At 34.9% G+C, this 16,922-nt stretch overlaps 2 protein-coding genes across 2 annotated transcripts; both read left to right on the top strand.

The window, feature by feature from the left end:
- Window positions 1-4,524: 4,524 nt before the first annotated feature.
- On the top strand, window positions 4,525-6,217 carry LOC107764846 (putative carbohydrate esterase At4g34215). Its single transcript, XM_016583436.2, has 2 exons — window positions 4,525-5,179; window positions 5,801-6,217. Exons 1-2 carry the CDS (start codon window positions 4,526-4,528, stop codon window positions 6,062-6,064), a joined length of 918 nt encoding a protein of 305 aa, XP_016438922.2. The 5' UTR covers window position 4,525; the 3' UTR covers window positions 6,065-6,217.
- Window positions 6,218-15,081: 8,864 nt separating this feature from the next.
- On the top strand, window positions 15,082-16,634 carry LOC107764855 (putative carbohydrate esterase At4g34215). The gene is made up of 2 exons (XM_016583448.2): window positions 15,082-15,855; window positions 16,315-16,634. Exons 1-2 carry the CDS (start codon window positions 15,199-15,201, stop codon window positions 16,561-16,563), a joined length of 906 nt encoding a protein of 301 aa, XP_016438934.1. The 5' UTR covers window positions 15,082-15,198; the 3' UTR covers window positions 16,564-16,634.
- Window positions 16,635-16,922: the final 288 nt, after the last annotated feature.

Below are 16,922 nucleotides of genomic sequence, written 5' to 3'. Positions count from 1 at the left end.
ATATATTATATACAAGACGTTCTTCAAGTTTATTCTTTTGTCTTCCGTCCTACTAGCTGATTCAGTGAAATTGGATCCCAATCAATTCGAATATATAAATGACTACCAAAACAGATTAAGCAGACTTAACGACGTTGCAATTATGTAACTAGTAATTCATCATTGTTATTACATGGTGCTACAACTAGCCCTTGGGTTAGCTATATAAGATACGTTTGAATCACCATTTCTTTAATGCTAAGGCCTTCTCTTTCTCCTGAATTTTTCTTCATTTTCCTTTCACTTACTGTTCTTTTCCTCTCTTTTTTTTGTTCTTTTTCTCCTTGGGGTTGGGATAGGGGGATGGGGTAAGGCCATAAGCTATGAAGCTGATGGCTAGAGGTGGACATTCAAGAGGGATTTCATAAAATTAATGGCCTAAAGCCATATTTTAATAAGAAACCTTATACTTTTTTATTAATATATATACAAGCATATATGCAAAAAAAAGTAATTTTGTCATTTTTTATACTTATTGTTTATAGTATATATCTTAAATGATATAAATTCTTTAACTTCACATGGTAATAATATTATTTATATTAGAAAAGAGTAATTTAAATAAATGAGATGTTAGACATATATTTGCAATATGTTACCTTTGATATTGTTGTAAAAAATATTTACTAATATGAAAGATTTAAGTAGTTTAATTCAAAGTTTTAAAATATTTTTACTGTTAAAGAGTAAACATCTTTCCTTCCTTTTTACAATTTTTTTGTACTTTTTTATTTTTTCTACAAACACTAATATTGTCTAATTTGAAATAAAATTATAAAATCCATTATTAAAAATTTGGGGCCTAAATCAAGGCTTTACTAGTCTCCTACTAGAGCCACTTGTCCACCCCTGACATTTTTAATCAAATTTAAAGAGTCTCAATTAAGATAAGACAACAATGATAAGAACATTAAAGGCAGTGAGTGTGTCATTCAATTACTAAATGTGAATGAAGCTAATATTCAATTACTAAATGTGGATGAAGCTGATTGAACAGTACGTTCATGGTGGGGTAGTAGCCTGTAAATAATTGTTGATCATCGATGAGGGGCAACTCAATAGAACTGGTGGTCTAAAACCAAAATATATTAAAAAGACCCTGAAACTTCTTTTCTAAAATCCATATAATATTGAGACGCAAAAAAAAAAAAACTACATGACTTTGATCTAGTGGTGTGAGCGCAACTCATGATGTATGGGTTAAGCGCACGTCATATGGTATTGGATTCTTCCCTTAAGTGAAAATGGTAAAAGGGGTGAGCTCATTATGCATCGTGCTTTGAACATTGCGACATTTGTCTCGTGGATTTCTTAGTTAAAAAAGATGAGACACAAAATAACTTGCTTTCTGGTGTGTGGATCAATCAAATGTGACCAAAAAAAATTAATTAAGAGAATTTGAGTTGAAATTAGAAAGTCAAATTGTAAAAAACTTAAAAGACTATACATAAAGGAAGAAAAAAAGAATTGATGAGAAGATAAATATATTATTTAATTTGGTGAGAGAAAAATTTATCCTATTAACTCACTCAATCCATACCAAATTTTAAAAACTATTAAAATTTAAAATCTTATATTAATAATTATATAAATATAAATTATGGAATACATGTTATATACATATAATAATACTTCATATTTTTGGGCCTTAAATATTTGGGGTTGCCTTACCCCAGAACCGCCCTTGGGGACAGTCATTACTTTTTTATTTCCTCCATTTTTTCTTTTCTTCTTGTTTGGTGTAGGGTGCATTTGGTAAGACTGAAGTCAGTAATTATTAGACGCAATTGTGAAGCTCGTCGAAAAGAAGCGAATCAAGAATTTGGAGTTTACGAATTAAAAATTAATGTTAGCGGTTATCTTCATTTGTATAATAATTCGAGAAAAAAATAACTAGTTCGGTTAAATTTACATAACTTGCTCCAGATTCACCTTATTATGTGGCGAGCTTGTGACGTTGAAATTTAGTAGTATTACAAATTATCACTGATTGACAAATCAAAACTCATTTTTCCAGCATGGATTAACTCTGTAGCATCCTACACTAGTCCATTGGCTAGTATTTATATTAGAAAATTTTACCTCGTATCGCAAATCTTTACATCATATTTATTATAAATAAAAACTCTTTTAAAATATTATTTTTTATAGCTACATTTTAGTTTTTATAGCAAAATATGTATTTATGGTCACTTCCTACCGTTAAGCCATTAAATATGCTGTATAATATTTTTCTCTCTCATTCTTTCAGTTTATTCTCTCCCAAAATCATCGTATCTTATTTCTCTCTACACATCTCTCTCTCACAGCTCCATTGTCTTCCCCATTGTTGAACCACAATTCTCCTTTATTTGAAGGTTCTCTCTCTAGATTGTTCTCAAACCCTAGATCTCGATTTGCTGGATTTCATCTCTGTTAACATGAGTTTCAAAATGTCTTGATCAAAGTTTCTGATATGAGTTGTATCTTTTGCCAAAGTGGAGCGGACATGGTCTGTTCATAGCTGAATTGATTTTGAATGTTGACATGGAAGAGAAAAGGACAGAGGAGAGGGTGGCAGCGGCTAATGAGATTAGGATTAGGTTTGGGGAAATGGGTTAAACCATTTACATATAACAATGGAATTATATTTCCATGTTCATCAACAACCATTGAAGCCGAAAGGAGAACAAAAATATGCAATGACCCTAATTGTAGATGTATTTATATGTATTCGGGTCCGCATACATTGATTTTTAGTTTGTACAGTGGGTTTCTCTTCTTGTATTTAGATGTATTTATATGTATTCGATAAGGCATACACTGTCTTTTATTTTGTACAGTGATTTTTGACTGTTGTATTTATATGTATTTGAGTTCATACAACAACATTTTTAAATACATTGTTAGATCTATCATTTTGGTGTTATTTATCAATTAGTTATGCATTCAATCTAACTGTATTCATTTGTATTTTCAACCTAACTGTATCTATTTGTCTTTAAAACAACAATACAATGAAATACAGTAAAATACTCTCAATACAAATAAAAAATCAATGAATACAACCAATGAAATATACTCAATAAAGCAGTAATACCATGTATTAGGAATAAATAAAATATTGTGAATATAAAAATAAACTTGAATACATTGAACACAACTGTTAGATACAACAGAATACAAGCACTAGGTTTATTATGACATATGCAGGCAGTAGGTTACTATCACAGGTTGTATCCGGCATAAATATATGATGTATTCATATACAGAAAATCGAATTTCAAAGTATTTCTGTAGATACTTGTATCAATTCCGAGCAAAACCTCGAACAATGTCAGAAAAAAAAAACTCGAACTGTATTAGAAAAAAAGAGGGAATGAAACTCTGAAGAATGCTCTGTTTTTTAGTTTTTAGCGTCTGATAAATGTTCTCTTTAATTGGATTGATAATGTTGTGTGTTATAATTGATTTAGGTGAGTTATATTAGGAGTGTATCCCTTTAAATTAGCAGCTTTCCGTTAATAAACAACTAAAGAGACCTATTATTACGTTGTATTCATGAATACATTGTATGAATATATGTGAATACAGCGGCTGACAGCTGGACTGCCCTATTTTTTAGTCGATTTTTGCTATTGTATTCATGAATACAGTAGCTCGAATACACCAAATACATTACCATAATAACTGAAAGGTAGCTACAGAAAGTAATTATTTATATGGTAGCTATAAGAAGTTAATAGCCACTAAACAATAGTAATTTCTGAAAATTCCTCTAATTTTATTATTGCACCATCTGGCCTTTTTAAAGCCACTATTTCAATCATATCTCCCGTTAATTTAGTTGGCTAATTTTCGTTTAAAAGAATCATTCAACTACAATAAAAGATAAAAGTTTATCTCATTGAGCTAATGAAGTAATGATTACCTTTACAAAAATGCCATTTGTGCAAATACTATGTTGTTGCCCCAACAGCTTTCTCCTATACTTATTTGCAAACTTGTCTCCTATCATCCAATCTTATAGTTGAAACAAATTAAAGATGGTAAGGTCAGAGAATAAATAAAAGGATTGCGTGTATTTTCTAGAGGAGGGAAGATGATAAATGCAATGAATCCATTCTGGCATTAAGCTTAATATCTCCCCAACATGATTGGAATGATATTCATTAATTTCTATTTTCTATCTTTAGCTTTCACCATCTCTTTTGAGTAAAAAATGTAATCAACCTTTTGCTACTATTTTCTATATAATATATGTAGCAATTCAATTGTTAATTCCTTTAGTTGGTTTTTAAAGAAAGCAATTAAGAAATGCATTTCATTGACCCATTACCGATGGAAGTGGTGAAAGTAAGTGCATTCATTATAAAAAAGGAAGTAACATAATGCTACAATTAGCATTATACATAGAACGTGGGCATGAAAAAGATTCCAAAACAAACACTTCATTTAGTATTTGTTCAAGTATTGCAAGTTCACCTCCCAAAAGAGTCATTACAATATGTCGAAGCACAAAAGTGAAGAAATTATTTTGATCTTAACATTTCTTTTACTTATCTCAAACTTATGTTGGTTGATGAGTCCCAAGAGAGTGAAGGAGTGTAACAATACTAGGGGAAAAAACGTACAAATATTTTTATTAGCTGGACAAAGCAATATGGCAGGACGTGGCGGAGCCATTAGAAAATTTATTGGAGGAAATATTACCGAAGTATGGGATGGTTTTCTGCCTAAAGAATGTAAACCTAATAAAAAAATATTACGATTTAACGTTGCTAAAAAATGGGAAGAAGCACACGAGCCATTAAATTATGGGATTGATTGCTTAGTAAGTTGTGCACTTGGCCCTGGAATGGCTTTTGCTAATGAAATTCTTAAAAAAGATTCAGAATTTGGGGTTATAGGTTTAGTACCTTGTGCAAGAGGAGGGACTGGTTTGTATAGATGGAGGCGTGGGTCTTATGCTTATGATGATTTGATTAAAAGAGCAAAATTAGCTGAAAAAAATGGAGGAAATTTTAGGGCATTGCTTTGGTATCATGGTGAGGGTGATATAAGAACAAAGAATGGATCAAGTTCGTACAAGTCCAACTTTGAGAAATTTGTTCATGATTTGCGTAGTGATTTGCATTCTCCTAACCTCCCCATTTTGCTGGTACACATTCCTTCTCTTTTTCTTGATCATACTATGTTAATAAGATGTTTAATCTTAGATCTATGATAATTTTCATTTTTTTTTTCTACTACTATATCGGGGATGTGCCTCTCTACCCCACGCAAGGAATATGATCTTCGTACACACCACCCGTCTCAAACTCCACTTGTGAGACTCTAATGGGTTGTTGTTGTTACTATATCGGGGATTAGGGAACGAGAAGGGGAAGGGAAGGGTGAGAAATGAGTATTGAACCCACATCCGTTGTGAGAGGCTTCCACCGGTACTACTCGACTATAAGCCTTGGCGGTGATATGTGATATAATAACTTGGATTCTAACTCATGCTTTTATGTTTGTGGAATATTTCAAAATTCCTTCAGGATTGACTTTCTGTTTATTATATGAGTAATAAAAGTTCAAGGATTTAGGTTATATACATTATCCAGTAATTATTTTTACCCTATTAGTGTTGCTTGAATAGTGATATATGGCTGGTAAATCACCAGCTTTTGGTATTGAGATTTTCTTATAATTACTTTATAAATGACTTATTTGTGGAAATATTTGTACAACGTCAATAATGTATAGATCTTAAATTCGTTTTTTAATTATATCGCAGGCCGTCCTACCATACCCGAAAAAGCCATTTGAAGGGCCATATATAGAAGAAGTGAGAGCAGCTCAATTGGGAATTAACATCTCAAATGTGATCAAGTTCGACGCTAAGGGACTAGAAATGGGTTCGGATGGCATTCATCTCACTACGCCAGCACAAGTTCAACTTGGTCGTATGTTTGCACATGCTTTTTTGAGCCTAAAGAATTTCAGATCGAGGACAACCTTTAGTTTCTACAAGTTTTTCCCTTCTAATATATTCTCTTAGATCTTTCTGCTGATCCTTGTATAACGAGGCCTCAAATAAAGTGATATATTATATACAGTAGTAAAAGCAGTCTAGCTAATGTGTTTGAGTGCATGCATCAAATTAAAGATGCATAATATGTTTGCTTTTAACACAATTTGGTTTCTTCTTTATGCATTTATGTTCATATCCGTCACGTATCAACTGTTCCTTAATGGAGTCCGAGTCTGATAAAATCACACACAGGAAAAAGACGATTGTCTTGTTTGTTATAGAAATATTTAAAGTAGCTATGATGAGTGTAATTGCTCTTGGGAGCTGAAATTAAAGCACCAATTGTGAATTACAATAACTTCAACACCTTTTGTTTTCGTTAGAATTTAGTTAATCGAAACTCACTATTTTCACTTTTTCAGTGTGGAGAAATTTTTTTATATTAAAAATCATTAAAATTTCAATAAATATGAAGAAAACTCACGACCACACCCAACCATAAGAACTAAAGAGTTTATATTCATAGCTATCTAGCAGAGGAAAAGACCCAAATGGTCCGCTATGTATAAGGCCAGGTTTAAGTTAATCCTTTATATACAGCAATCGTCCTTTTAAGTTTGCTAAAGTTGGACACCTATTGTCTAAGGCTCATTGAAATCCTTTTTTTAACGGGAAAAAGGGTAGTCAGTGACGGCAACTCTATTCCTTAACGGAAATTGTTAGGCCCAGTTAAAATGTTTCTTTTTTTTTTTCTCCTTGGAAATGACCAATGAAAACTTCACTTCCAAACTTTTTCATTGGGAAGGGGATGAGGGATGTTGCATGTGATTGGATGAACTTAAAAAATTAAGTAGTGTGAAAGAAACTCCATGGACGAATTGACTGTTTTTTTGGCTTATTTCTTTTCAAATTGCTTCAGATCCTTCGCAATGCACAACTCAATTTGGGCATATTAAAAATGTCTTAGCTTTTTCTATAGTGACAGAAAAAGATATTGGCGGCTCCTCGACGGCTGCTCTGACAGGTTCTCTAGCGGTAGCATATGCTCCTCCTCAGCCTCTATCCCAGCCCCTAGCAATTCCGGCCGTAGGGGCAACATCGTCGGTAACTGCAGCTCGTGTCCTCACCATTTGTGAGAGAATAAAATGACAAAGGTTCAAACTCCGAGATCAATAAACTCGCACGATAGAAATGAAAGAAGTGAAACTGTCCTAATAGTTCTGTAACCTCTCGAAGATAAGTACAGACGTCTCCGTACCGATCCGCAAGACTCTACTAAACTCGCTTATGACTCGTAGCACCTATGAACCTACAACTCTGATACCAACTTGTCACGGCCCCAATTTAACTCCGTAGGATATCGTGACGGTACCTAGTCTCTAAGATTAGGTAAGACTAACACTTACTAAATTAATAGAAGAATTCAATCATCAATGATAAATATGAAATATAAATTCTTTATACACAACTTACAGTTTCCAAAATCGGTTGTACAATTCATAAGCTCTACTGAGTTTGCTAGAAAATCCCTAAATGCAACTGTTCAGAATGGAATTAAACAGTATAATAAAAATATCAGAAGGTGACTCCAAGGCCTACGAACGCGACAACAGGTTTACCTTAAGTCTCCACAGCTCGACCAACCAGCTAATAATCAATAACAATCGTGGCACCTGGATCAACATAAAAATGTGCAGAAGCGTAGTATGAGTACATCACAACGGTACTCAGTAAGTATCAAGATTAATCTCAGTGGAGTAGTGACGAGGGACAATCAAGACACCTACCAGACTAAACAACCTGAACAAGTGTGTAGATGAACTAACATAGAAACAATATTAATATAAATTTAAGCAGGGTAAGGAATACAAAACAATACTTGCAATGATACAATAGTAACAACAATATTCAACAGGAAGCAGTCAGGTAATAATGTTGTAGAGTAACTAACCACAGTCTAAGTCCGGGGGAAAGCAAATAAAGGAAAAACCAAAAAAAACTCAATAAGAACAACCACTTTCACACCAGATATGTTCAAGCATTTCCACGAGGTACCGAACCTCATAATCACAACTCATGAGTCCCAATTCATGAACCTTAATCACTTGACATCTTGTGCCCATATTACAACTAGTAACCTCATGGATGACTCACGTGCCAATAAAACAATCCTCACATACAAGGCAAGAAGACAAAAGTACGTATAATGGTTAATGTCGTCAAGATTCACCTTTTAAAATCGATACGGGTGATTTAACTATGTGTATGCTTGTTCCAGTGTTCTACCATAATTTCAGTAAATAAATAAGTGTAGAGACAATGAATGACGCATAAGAAATGATCACCACGAAATGTACAGTGTAATAAAAGCAGCAATGAAGTTTGAAGCAGCGACCAACACAACAAGATTAGCTACATAGAACTAAACAAATAGTGCAACACAGAGAAAAACAATTAATAGTATGCTAAGGAAAACAATAATCAAAGACAAGTGCACAGAAAAAGGGAAATGATAACAAGTTCCCTCAAGGGGTACCACCTCGTAGTCTCAAATCGTAAAATAAATCACAACTTTCCTTATATCACCACGGGATCCTTTATATTTAGTTTTAAAAATTATTTTTTCCCAAATAGCATCCCGCGTTTTAGCTCACCTTATCATACCGCATGGCTTCTAGTAGTTTTCCTACTAGCCACGCGTTTTAAGCCCACCTTATCTCACCACATGCATTTCAACACCGAGACCTCATACCACCACATGCGTATCAATAATAACAATAGCACGACAGAAACCTCGTGCAACACAATAACAACCGCACAACAGCAACAATAACAATAACAACAATAACACGACAAGTAAATCAACACAAGAACTTTAGAACACAAAGAAACGGAGGAACAAACTCACAAAGAAAGACACAACAGGAAAATAATAGTTTCAACAAGAATAGTATAACACAGGAGAGGTAATATGTAACAATGATTCCACGAAAGTGCAGTTCGACAACACGAGAGATAACATGAATCAATGACCCCAAATAATAATACGTCAACAATGAAAGGGGTAACAAAATTCCATTAAGGCTAGGTAATTACGGAAGAGATAATAATGATTTTAATTATGGTTAAGCAATTACGGAAAGATAGCATGACGATAAAAGAAGCAACAATTTCAGTTAAGGCACTTAAGAGTTTAATCGGCAATAAGGGTAGAACATGACACGCAATTTCAATTAAGACACATAAGGGTGACTTTAGTAAATGAGGGATTTAACATGACAAACATTTTCATATTTAATGAACATAAGAACTTAAGAGCTGTAAACGGTCAAATTTCCACAAATAAGTTCGAGTACGTACTTGTCACCTCACATACACAACCTTCACATGACACAATTAGCACAAATGACTCAAATCCTAAGGGATAGTTCTCCCACACAAAGTTAGGCAAGATTCTTACCTCAAACCACGCTCAATCAATCAATTAGAAGGCCTTTCCCTCGATTTTTCAACTCCGAACTGCTCGAATATAGCAAAAATAATTTCATACAATAAATATAACTATATGAAACTAATTTAGATAATGAAATAATGATATTGTCGACTCCTCAACAACTGCTCTGACAGGTGCTCTAGCTATAGCATGTGCTCCTCCTCTGCCCCAACCCCTAGCAATACCGGCTCTAGGGGCAGCGTCGTCGGTAACTACAGCTCGTGTCCTCACTATTTGTGAGAGAATAAAATGACAATGGTTCAAACTACGTGATCAATAAACTCGCACGATAGGAACGAAAGAAATAAAGCTATCCTAGTAGTTCCATAGCCTCTCAAAGATAAGTACAAACGTCTCTGTACCGATCCGCAAGACTTTACTAAACTCTCTTATGACTCATAGCACCTATGAACCTAGAGCTCTGATACCAATTTGTCATGACCCCAATTTTTCTCCGTATGATGTCATGATATTACCTAGTCTCTGAGACTAGGTAAGCCTAACACTTACTAAATTAATAGAAGAATTCAACCATCAATGATAAATATGAAATAGAAATTCTTTATACATAACTTACAATTCCTAAAACCGGTGTACAAGTCATAAGTTCTACTGAGTTTGCTAGAAAATCCCTAACTGCAACTGTTCTGAATGAAATTAAACAGTACAATGAAAATATCAGAAAGTGACTCCGAGGCCCGCGAACGCGACGACACGCTTACCTTGAGTCTACAGCTCGACCAGCCAGCTAATAATCAACAACAATCGTGGCACCTGAATCTGCAAAAAAATATGCAGAAGCTTAGTATGAGTACATCACAATGGTACCCAGTAAGTATCAAGACTAACCTTAGTGCAGTAGTGACAATGGACAATCAAGACACCTACCGGACTAAACAACATGAACAAGTATGTAGATGAACTAACAAAGAAATAATATTAATATAAAGCTAAGCAGGGTAAGGAATATAACAACACTTGCAATGATACACTAGTAATAAAAATATTCAACATGAAGCAGTCAAGTAATAGTGTTGTAGAGTAACTGATCATAATCTAAGTCCGGGGAAATCAAATAAAGGGAAACCAACAACAACTCAATAAGAACAACCACTTTCACACCGGATCTGTTCAAGCATTTCCACGAGGTACCGAACCTCATAATCATAGCTCACGGGTCCCGATTCATGGACCCTAATCACTTGGCATCTTATGCCCACATTACAACTCATAACCGCATAGACGACTCACGTGCCAATAGATTAATCCTCACACAGAAAGCAAGAAGACAAGAGTAAGTATAATGGTTAATGTCGTTAGGATTCATATTTTAAAACTGATATGGGTGATTTAATTACGTGTATTCTTGTGCAAGTATTCTACCATAATTCCAGTCAGCAAATAAGAGTAGAGACAATGAATGACGCATAAGAAATGATCACCACGAAATGTACAGTATAATAAAAGCAACAATGAAGTTTGAAGCAACGACCAACACAACAAGATTAGCTACATAGAACTGAGCAAATAGTGTAACACGGAGGAAAATAATAATAGTATGCTAAGGAAAATAACAATCAAAGACAAGTGCATAGAAAATGGGAAATGACAACAAGAGCCCTCCCGAGGTACCGCCTTGTAGTCTCAGATAGTAAAATGAATTATAACTTTTCTTATATCACTGCGGGAGCCTTTATATTTAGTTTTAAAAATTATTTTTCCCAAAATAGCATCCCGCATTTTAGCCCACTTTATCACACCGCATGACTTCTAGTAGTTCCCCTACTTGCCACGCGTTTCAAACCCACCTTATCTCACCGCATGTGTTTCAACACCTACACCTTATACCACCGAATGCGTATCAATAATAACAACAGCACGGGAGAAACCTCGTGCAAACACAATAACAACCACACGGCAGAAATCTCGTGCAAACACAATAACAACCGCACAACAGAAATCTCGTGCAACACAATAACAATCGCACAACAGAAACCTCGTGCAAACACATAACCATTTTCTTAACAAGACACATATGCCAAAAACATAACAACTCAAATAAATGACTTTCATAATATGTGCCTACATGCCATAACATTTCCTAAAAACAGTTTCAATATCACAACCACGTATATTCCTCGGCTCAACAACATTGAATATAACAGCAACAACAATAATAACACGAAAATACGACAAGTAAATCAACACAAGAACTTCAGAACACAAAGAAACAGAAGAACAAACTCATAGAGAAACATACAACATGAAATAATAGTCTCAACAAGAATAGTTCAACAAAGGAGAGGTAATGTGTAATAATGATTCCACGAAAGTGCAGTTCGACAACAAGAGAGATAACATGAATCAATCACCCTAAATAAGAATACGTCAACAGTGAAAGGGGTAACAAACTTCCATTAAGGCTAAGCAATTACAGAAGAGATATAATGATTTCAATTAAGGTTAAGAAATTACGGAAAGATAGCATGGCGATAAAAGAGGCGACAACTTCAGTTAACGCACATAAGAGTTTAATCGGTAATAAGGGTAGAACATGGAGCAATTAATTTTAATTAAGACATGTAAGGGTAAATTTAGTCAATGAGGGATTTAACATGATAAACAATTTCATATCTAATGAACACAAGAACTTAAGAACCCTAAACGGTCAAATTTTTATAAATAAGCCCGAGCACGTACTCGTCACCTCGCATACACGGCCTTCACATGACACATGACACAATCACTCCAAAAGGTCGACCCGAGCCCGCATCTCGGAACCTGACCAAAATTATAAAAACCGAACATCCATTCGATATAGAGTCCAACCATACAACAATTACACAAATATGATACCAAAATCTCGCTCAAATCTCCAAAATTCGGCATAAGAACTTTCCTCCTTCCACCCCCAATATTTCAACACTAATCACTGATTAAATGATAACATCAAAGACATAAACATGAAATTTAACCAAAATTAAGTAAGAATCACTTACCCCAATCACTCCCTTGAAAATCACCTCAAAAATCGCTTCAATCTGAACTCCATAGCTCCAAATATGCAAAAATGGTTGAAACCTTCGAAATAGAGTACTTTATAATCACTCGACGAATTAATGAATCGCGATCGCGAAGAAGAAAAATACATTATCTCTGAATTACTCTATGTGATCGCAACACTAGTCTCGCGAACGCGATACACAAAGCCCACAAAACTACGCGATCGCGGGAACAACATCGCGAACGCGAAGAGGAAACCTTCCTCCTGACCAGCTCAGCCCATAACACTACGCAAACGCGTAGATGCAGTTGCGAACGCGATGAAATCCAACCCCTCCCTATGCGAATGCGTTCTTACTCACGCGAACGTAGAGAGAAAATTCCACAACAGACCAAAACACCTTCCGGGATCACGGCCTTACCTTTGCGATTGCGAAAAACACCAGAAGCAACCGGTAACAGCAGAAAACCAGAAATGCAAAAAACCATTTGAAAGGATCTGAACTACGTCCGAAACTCACTTGAGCCACCCGGGACCCCGTCCGAATATACCAACAAGTCCCATAACATATTACGGACCTACTCGAGGCCTCAAATCACACATAACAACATCGAAACGACGAATCGCACCTTAATTCGAACTTAAACGAAATTTGAACTTTCAACTTCCAAAACTCGCGTCAAAACATATCAAATCAACCCGTAATGAGCTCAAATTTTGCACACACGTCCCAAATAACATGATGAGGCTATGCAAATTCCCGCAACCACAATCCGAATCCGATATCCTCAAAGTCAACTCTTGGTCAAATTTATGAACTTTCCAAACCTTCAAATTTTCAACTTTTGTCAATTAGCGCCGAATTCTTCTAGAGATATCCAAATGCAAATCTGGGCTTACGCCCAAGTCGAAAATCACCATCCGGACCTAACAGAACCCTCAAAACTCCGTTCTAGGGTCAAACACACAAAAGTCAAACTTGGTCAACTCTTACCACTTAAACTTCTAAACAGGAATCCTCCTCCCAAATTGAAACAGGAATCCTCCTCCCAAATTGATCCCGAATCATCCGAAAACTAAACTCGGCCATACACGCAAGTCATAACACATAATACGAAGCTGCTCGAGACCTTATATCGCCGAACGAGACGTTAATTCTCAAAACGACCGGTCAGGTCGTTACACTCTCTTCCTCAGAGTTTGTAACACATGAGGTAATTGGAGGACTAATTTGGGACACAAAATGGCCCATGAGTCTGCAAGATTAGAAATTGGAGGAGTGTATTTACAAAGGTTCTGTAAAAAGAGACAAAATATGAAAATGGACACACTGCAAAAATGTATTACGACGCACCTCTGCTAGAGCTGTTGCTTTGATATGTCCAAAAATGTATAAGATGAATAATTCGGGTAGTTGGTTCAAACTATAATCCTTTTGGGTAATTGGTTCACTGTAATTATTATTATAATGTAATTTCATTATTTTAGTTGTAATGTATATTACAGTGTAAAGTAGTTTCAATTGTCTAGTATAATAATTCTTACTATATTTAAGTAAGTGTGTAAACTCTATTTCAAGCGAGACACATGAGAAACCACTAAAGAACTTGGTAGGATAAATTAGATTAAGTAACACTTTTCCCTTATAAGTAGGTTCTATGCAACGCGAATACAAATTAGTCGGGCTAATAGGTACCGAATAACCATCCTTATACCCTTTTAAAAAGAGGAACACATGAGAAGTAGTTTTGTAAACGATTACTAATTCACCCTAATGTTTTTCTCCTGTTAATGGTAATTTTGGACTCCGAATTGATAAATTTATGGTACGTTGTTCTTATAAGATTATTAGAACTATTTCTCATCAATTTTTTTTATTAATGGAATCATTTATATCATCCTATATTCAGTAGAAGTAAATTATTGACACGGATACTTTACTCTTCACAAGAAAAAGGTGAAATAGTAAAAGAAAAGAGAATTAACCCAAATAGCTGTCTACACAACCACTTCATCTAAAATATAATAGGTGAAAGTATAATATATACATAGTTTATGTATTATATGTTATATAAAGATCCCTAAAAGAAAGAGAAGAACCATTTCACACTTTTATACAGAGCATAAATGTAAGGATTATGCAGATGTACTTGAGATAATCTACTCATGTTCAATAATCTACATGTTAGAAGATAAATGCAATGAATACAGCCTAGCATTATGCATAAATATCTCCCACTACATAATTGGAAAGATTTTCATAAATTTAACTTTTCTATCTAACTTTCACCACATTTTTAAGTCAAGCATATAATCAACCTTTTGCTAACAAATGTATTATAAAATATAAATAGCAATTCAAAAGTTAATTCCTCTCGTTGCTTTTTAAAGAAACCATTTAAGCTATGCATTTCATTCAGCCATTATTGAAGGAAGTGACGGAATTAAGTGCATTCACTAAAAAAAGTAAGTATAATAATGTTACAAATTAGCATCATATGTAGAACGTGGGCATATCAATCCTCCTAAACAAAGAAAAATAGATTCCAAAACAAAATCTTATTCCTCTGCATTCAACTGCTTCTGTTGTCCTAAAATATTTAAAACCGGAAGAATATTTGTTTAGGGGATTTCAAGTTCACCTCCTAAAAGAGTCGGTACAATATGTTGAAGCATAAACGTGACGAAGTTATTCTGATCTTAACATTTCTTTTACTAGTTTCAAACTTATGTTGGTTGATGAGTCCAAAGAAAGTGAAGGAACGTGACAATACGGGCAAAAATAATTTACAAATATTTTTATTAGCAGGGCAAAGCAACATGGCTGGACGTGGCGGAGTTACTAAAGAAGTTTCAACAGAAGGAACTATTACCAAAGTTTGGAATGGTTTTGTGCCTCAAGAATGTAAACCAAACCAAAAGATTTTACGATTTAATGCTGCTTTAAAATGGGAAGAAGCACATGAGCCTATGAATTATGGAATTGATTGCTTAGCAAGTTGTGGACTTGGCCCTGGTATGGCTTTTGCTAATGAGATCCTTAAAAAAGATTCAGAATTTGGGGTTATAGGTTTAGTACCTTGTGCTAGAGGAGGGACTCCTCTTTCTAAATGGCACCGTGGGTCTTTACCTTATGATGATTTGGTTAAAAGAGCCAAATCTGCTGAAAAAGATGGAGGAATTATTAGGGGGTTATTGTGGTATCATGGGGAGAGTGATGTAAAAGGTGGGAATGGATCAAAAGTATATAAAACCAACTTGGAGAAATTCATTCATGACTTGCGCACTGATTTGAATTCTCCTAATCTCCCCATTTTGCAGGTACGTATTAATTATTCTTTGGAAAACTATATTGTACAAACTGCTGCAAAATATAATAACCGGCAGAATGTATATTTTTTGTATATTAGGGCATAATATACATACTTTTTGAAACATTCCCAAGGAAATCCGCAGCCGCTATCCTTCAGGTGCGCACTGGGTAACCTGCTCACTATGTAATAGCTCGCAAACCACATAGGAGATATAAACCGCATTAGACAAGTCCGGTGCAACGAGCTCTGACTGAGGAGGCTACTGGTGAGGGGAAACGATCCCAGGTCTCCCGTATGGGAAACCATTCGCTCAACCAACTCAGTCAACCCTTGTGGGATAATATATATTATATTTAATTGACGAATGTCATTATTTTTGGCCTACCGACCAAATATATAACTTGCATTAATTCTTTCATATTTTCTTGATTATATACGTTAGGATTTAACTTTTATTTATTGACAGGTTATCCTTCCATACCCGAAGGAGCCATTTAAAGGGCCATATATAGAAGAAGTGAGAGCAACTCAGTTGGCTATCAATGTCCCAAATGTGGTCAAAATAGATGCTAAGGGACTAGAACTGGGTCCAGATGGTATTCATCTCACTACCCCAGCACAAGTTCAACTTGGTCATATGTTTGCTCATGCTTTTCTTAGCCTAAAAAGTTTCTCTAGTTTCTTCAAGTTTTTCCCTTCTAATATACTCTTTTAGATCAACTTGTTGTATCTATTGAATAATTAGGTCTTAAGAATGAAGTTTTGTACCACGTTCTTGCACAGCAGTCTGCAGATGCATCAAAATATGTATAATGTACTGTATGTGCTTTTAATTCATTGATTTCTTATTTTCGTATCAATTAATGTCACGACCCATTTTGTGAACAAGCCGTGACCGGCACCCGGTCGCTAAATTTGACCGAGTGAACCATCTGCGCTTATCAAAACTATTATAACCTCAAACTTTATATGCAGCAAAGCAATACTTTAACCAAATACTTTTAATTAATTTGAATGTCTAAAATAAACCAACTCCAAAACTTTATTCATAGTAACTACTGAAATACTGCAAAG

This window comes from Nicotiana tabacum, chromosome 12 (assembly GCF_000715075.1).
Source record: "Nicotiana tabacum cultivar K326 chromosome 12, ASM71507v2, whole genome shotgun sequence".
Classification (NCBI taxonomy): domain Eukaryota; kingdom Viridiplantae; phylum Streptophyta; class Magnoliopsida; order Solanales; family Solanaceae; genus Nicotiana; species Nicotiana tabacum.
This window is presented reverse-complemented; position numbering and strand designations above follow the sequence as displayed.